The sequence below is a fragment of the Cibotium barometz genome, chromosome 50 (genome assembly GCF_041138505.1).
Source record: "Cibotium barometz isolate CiBa-2024 chromosome 50, ASM4113850v1, whole genome shotgun sequence".
Taxonomy (NCBI): Eukaryota; Viridiplantae; Streptophyta; class Polypodiopsida; order Cyatheales; family Cibotiaceae; genus Cibotium; species Cibotium barometz.
Window position 1 is genome coordinate 27,567,178 of NC_141095.1, and position 5,013 is coordinate 27,572,190.

Below are 5,013 nucleotides of genomic sequence, written 5' to 3' on the forward strand. Positions count from 1 at the left end.
GCGAAGCTATCTTCCCTGACCCAAACTAATTAATTAATGAGAAAAAAACGTTGTGGGCGGTGAAAAGATACTACAGGGGAAGCCCTTTAAAATACGGGAAATATAGAAAATATGTTTTGTCAGATATTTGCTATATTTTAAACAGGCGCTTTTTGGGGACCAGTGGAGTGGATGATGACCTGACACCTTTTTCCAATAAACAAGACGCCACTGACGATAGCCGGTGGTGCGGACGGGCTGGCGCCGGTTCAGTACGGCCACGTCGACAGGGCGAAAAAGTTCACGATGCGATAGCGTGCACTTTTCTGTGTGTAGAAGGTCGCCATTGCTAGAAGAGGTCGCTTGCCTGTGCGCTGTATCCAGAGATTCCCTTGCGCCCTTTCAAAAACATCTTGCTTCGCGTGTGTGCAGGCCATCGCCGTAGCCGATATAGCGTGCTTGGTAAGTGTTCAGAGCATTTTCTCAGAGAGAAAACTTTGCTTGGCATATGTGCCGGCCATTGCCGAGCTGTAATCGAACCATCTCCATAGCCAGAAGCATACCATCGCCATAGCTTCATATACTGTCTATATGCTTTTATGTATGTTGGTACAGAGCTTCTTTGATGCTTGCTTCAGTTGAAAAATTGATCATCATGTCTATATCATTGCATGCTAGGGTTTGAGGGCGCCATGTGCATGATTCGCTTTGTTTTCTAGGGTGTGTGAGGGCCTTAAGCTAGTTTGGAAGGTGAAGATAGCATGGGGCATGGAGGAGATGGGGCCATTGATGGTGATACCGCTGCCCCAGAAGCAGCGGGGGTGACCCTGGATCGGAGCAAAGTGCACGTGCTTGTCTGTGACAAGGACCCCGATGCTGGCCTTCATGTGATGAAACTGCTGCAGCAATGTTTGTACCAAGGTATGCCAAAATCTCTCTGATTAGAACATGTTAACTCTAGATATCATGTGAATTAAAAGTGCATGATGTAAGAGAGTTCATACGGAAAGGTATTTCAGCTGGACACAACCAATCCTTTCTGTCAGCGGGACCATCTGGGCTGCTGTCGGGGATGGATGGGCAATTTTGCCAGGCTGCAACAGCCAATAAGAATGTGCATGGCTCTTGACTTCTACTAGTTTGTTTAACAAGAAAAAATAACAAGTCCTTACTAAATTCTAATAAAGTGTTTTGCCTGCAGTTACTTGTGTAAAGAGTGCAGGGCAGGTTATGGGAGTGCTGGATTCATGTAGCTATGAAGTAGACCTCATTCTCAGCGAGGTTGAGCTGCCAAAGGAGAAGGGCCTTAAAATGTTAAAGCACATTGTGCGACGAGAACAGCTCCACCGTATACCGATAGTGAGTAAGTGGTTGGTTCTCCCTTTCATTATGTTTGTGGAACTGTTTAAGGTTTTGTGCATGCGCAAACATACTCTGTGTGTGTATGGGAATATGTTATGATGTCAAAAGGTCAGAACGAGCTGTCTGTGTTATTGAGGGTAGGCTGAACGTGCCATGCCTATAATTAAGTAGATCGCTCATGATCAGGGGTCTGCAGTTGGGAGGATTGGGCATTGTCAGGCCTAGGTCAAGTGCTAGTCCGACATCTAGAGCTATGGTTGGGTGGTGAGCTAGCCAGCTTAGCCAGCTGCCCTAGTTGAGTCTAATGTGTGGATTGCAGGCCAGAGTGTGTAGTGCTCCTCATACCCAAGTGGTACTTGCAGATCCGAGGTATCATTTCAGATGTGCGTGCCCCCTACTACGTACATGCTCCTATGCACATGTCGCACGTGTGTTCACCTACTCACATGCACATGCACTTGCATACACATACGTATAACTATGTATGTATGCACATGTATTAGTGGTACAACTGGAAAACGTTTTTAGTGATTGAATAAATAAAGTTGGCAGTTGATATGACATATGTGAAGCTTAAGTGTTATGTTTTATTGGCAGTGATGTCTGCAAGAGATGAGATGGCTTTGGTAGTCAAATGCTTGCGGTTGGGAGCAGTAGACTATCTCCTGAAGCCACTTCGGGTTAATGAACTGCTTAATCTGTGGACTCATACATGGAGAAGAAGGCGAATGGTGCTCAAAGTCAACCCTTTATCTATGGTTTTACTGACTTTGAGTTCTACGGTGGTGATGATGGTTGATTTTTAAGTACTAGTGAGTTTGCAGTAAACATGGCTATCCACTGACATGATCCAAAGGGTATACATGCCCTGCATGCAGCTTGGACTCAGTGAGAAGCACTTAATGAATGACAAATTGAGGATTCCTTTCGATCTCTTGGTATCAGAAACGAGTGACTCCAACAATACCAACACCACAAATCTTTTTTCTGATGATACTGATGACCTCAAACGGACAGTTCCCACACGTGAAGCTGCTGGCAACTTTGCCTCTTGTGGGATGGAGGTATTATTGCATAATACATGTGTGTGTGTGTTTTGCACTGTAATCAGCGGACAAAGTAAAACTATGCTGTTTTTTTTTCAGTCAGAGATGTCACCTCAGTTGGAGCTCTCTTTGAGAATATCACTGGATATGGCTGCGGAAGTGGCCTCTTCAAAGGGAGGTGAGATTCCTGTTGAAGAAAAAAATCCTGTACTTTTTCGCTCACAAAATTGATTGTGCTGAAGAGGATTATTTGCAGGTTTGATGACATCATTCCCCAAAAAAGCAGAACTCAAGATAGGTCAGTCTTCTGCTTTTTTAACATATGTGAAGGCTAGCAAGCAGTTGAGTGGCAGATGTGACAAGGCACGGTGTGACATGGAAAATTGCATCCCAAATACTGAACAAAAATCCATAATGCAGACTTTGGGTCATGGTTATGACAACAAAGGTACGGAGGCAGTGGATGATCAGGTACATCTTGGCCCTTCTAGGCTGCCCAACATTTCAAAAACACCTCCAGAAGAAATTTGTTCCAGAGTGCCATCATATCCTTGGGTTAATGATGCAGGCAGACCTGAGAATGAAGCAGATTGTGTGGAGAAACCGGGTACATCTAGGAATCATACTGCCGTGCCTTGCAATGATCTGACAGAGGGGAAGCCTCCTGGGGATCAATTGTCTTTTGAGCACTTGCATGGTGAAAATGAGGGGGTGATGAATGTTGCCACTTTGCCTACATTACCAGCATCACAATTTCTGGCTGGGGGAATGATGGGGTCAGCTTTACATTCTCCGTCTTGGTTACCTTCATCCATTCAGGCATATCCTGGATTACCAAGGGATGACAGGACTGGCATTGCTCCAGGATTCCCCTCTGTACAGGGTCTGACACCAAGTCATGGTCTAGCTTTGGCTACTCCTTTCATCTATCATCCTTTTGGGCTACACATAGCTGCACCTCAGCTGGGATCATTTCCTGGGTGGCCACCCATGGCGTCTACGTTGATGATGGAACACAAGCTTGGCCAAGCAGAAAGGAGGGAGGCTGCTTTGGACAAATTTAGGCGCAAACGCAAAGACAGATGCTTCGATAAAAGGATCCGTTATGTGAGTCGGAAAAAGCTTGCTGAGCAACGGCCACGGATCAGAGGGCAGTTTGTCAGGAGAGGTAATGGTAAAGATATCAATGACAGTGGGGTTTTTGATGAGTATGAAGATGAGGATGAGGATGATGAACAGGGCATTGATGACATGGGTATAGGTTCTTCACCAGAAAGCGTTGCTGAAGACTCTTGAAATGCATTGTGTTCTCTAAGTACCTTGTCAGCCATGGGTTGATTGCGCCCCCCCACTGCTTGTGACTGAGCTTGCTGGGTAGCAAATCACTGCTTGTATATTTTCCAACACTTACCCATCTTTGCCACCCATGAGGAATGGCTTCTCTAACTCTCCATCCATCCCATCAGCAGGGAATGTGTTGTATCCAGCCCATGGCTTGTGTAGCTTAAGTGTTGATGGATTCCATGAAGTTGAGGTCTATTAATCTGGATAATCTATCAGCGTGCTCCAATTAGTTGTTAGTATTGCATAAACTTCCATGCCAGGTGTGATCAGCTTAGTTGAAATATTTGTCATGAACAGTTGTAGAGTGACTTCAGTGGCCAGAAAACATGCAAAGATGGGGGTGGTTGCGTTTTCTGACCACTTAATGCTTGTGGTGAGGTGGGTAGACCCAGCATTCATCTCTCATTTGTCTATCTTGAAGCTTTGCAAGAGATTACAGTGTTCTTACCAACCATACCATTCAGTGATAAATGCCATTGTATGCATGCATTGTCGTGTGTACATGCCCTATGCATTTGGGATGGAGTTGCATGCACCTTCAAAACAGGAGCATACAGGAAGCCTGTTGTGACACGGAAGGTTAAGGAAGACAACTGGTTACCTAGTTCTTAACTTTTAGTCTGGGCATAATCAGAGCCCATAAGAAATTGGTTCCCCAGCTTTCCTTTGAGAGGCTTTACTGGGTCTAGCAGACAGCACCTTTCAAATAACAGTAACTCGTCTACACAGTTAAACTTAACATATTTTTAAGCTAATGATGAGGTGATGAAAGGTTAGAGAAGTCAGATACTTATGAGCTAGCGCCATTTTGGAGCTAAGGGCTTAGGAGCAGTTAATGGAAGGCTATAAGATGGGGCTTCAGAGTGAATTACTAGTATCTTGTGTCGTCCATTCGTCCCCCACAGCAATGGCCCTGTGTTTTGTGGGTAATCATGCATGTTGATGATGTACTGCAGGCATGGTTGCATAACAACCCTGGTCACATGACGACAAACACGTTTTCATGTATCTATGATCATTCCTTTGCATGATGCTTTTGGTGCATTAATTCACAATAGTTTGGTAACATTGGGCAACTTGCTTAAGCAGGGTGTAAAGACGTTTGTTGGCAAGCTATTTTCATACTACCAGAGGATTAGCCCTGAGATTAAGAGTTGCAGTCATTACTTTCAACCGATGGTTTTGTGCTTCACTTGTAAGGAATGTGAGCTACTGTCATTGCAACCTTGTCATGCTACCTAGGGCTTACAAATAATGTCTTCTGATTTGCTTCATAAGCGAG

At 44.7% G+C, this 5,013-nt stretch overlaps 1 protein-coding gene across 5 annotated transcripts; it reads left to right on the top strand.

The window, feature by feature from the left end:
- Window positions 1-311: 311 nt before the first annotated feature.
- Window positions 312-3,967, top strand: LOC147609996 (two-component response regulator-like PRR1). 5 transcript variants are annotated; one of them, XM_086786687.1, is made up of 7 exons: window positions 312-441; window positions 736-900; window positions 1,181-1,342; window positions 1,939-2,072; window positions 2,220-2,405; window positions 2,487-2,565; window positions 2,644-3,967. In XM_086786687.1, exons 2-7 carry the CDS (start codon window positions 741-743, stop codon window positions 3,681-3,683), a joined length of 1,761 nt encoding a protein of 586 aa, XP_086642813.1. In that variant the 5' UTR covers window positions 312-441; window positions 736-740; the 3' UTR covers window positions 3,684-3,967. The 5 variants fall into 5 exon arrangements, with proteins under 5 accessions (XP_086642813.1, XP_086642814.1, XP_086642812.1 ...); XM_086786688.1 differs by having other exon boundaries at window positions 313-441; window positions 730-900; XM_086786686.1 differs by having other exon boundaries at window positions 315-441; window positions 699-900.
- The last annotated feature ends 1,046 nt before the right edge of the window (window positions 3,968-5,013 follow it).

What these genes read in the sequence shown, in the direction of transcription:
- LOC147609996 (XM_086786687.1), top strand. Translation starts at nt 741, where the DNA reads ATGGGGCATGGAGGAGATGGGGCCATTGATGGTGATACCGCTGCCCCA. An exon ending in CCACCGTATACCGATAGTGA is followed by an intron (nt 1,343 to 1,938) that starts GTAAGTGGTTGG and finishes TTTTATTGGCAG; the next exon opens with TGATGTCTGCAAGAGATGAG. An exon ending in AGTGGCCTCTTCAAAGGGAG is followed by an intron (nt 2,566 to 2,643) that starts GTGAGATTCCTG and finishes GATTATTTGCAG; the next exon opens with GTTTGATGACATCATTCCCC.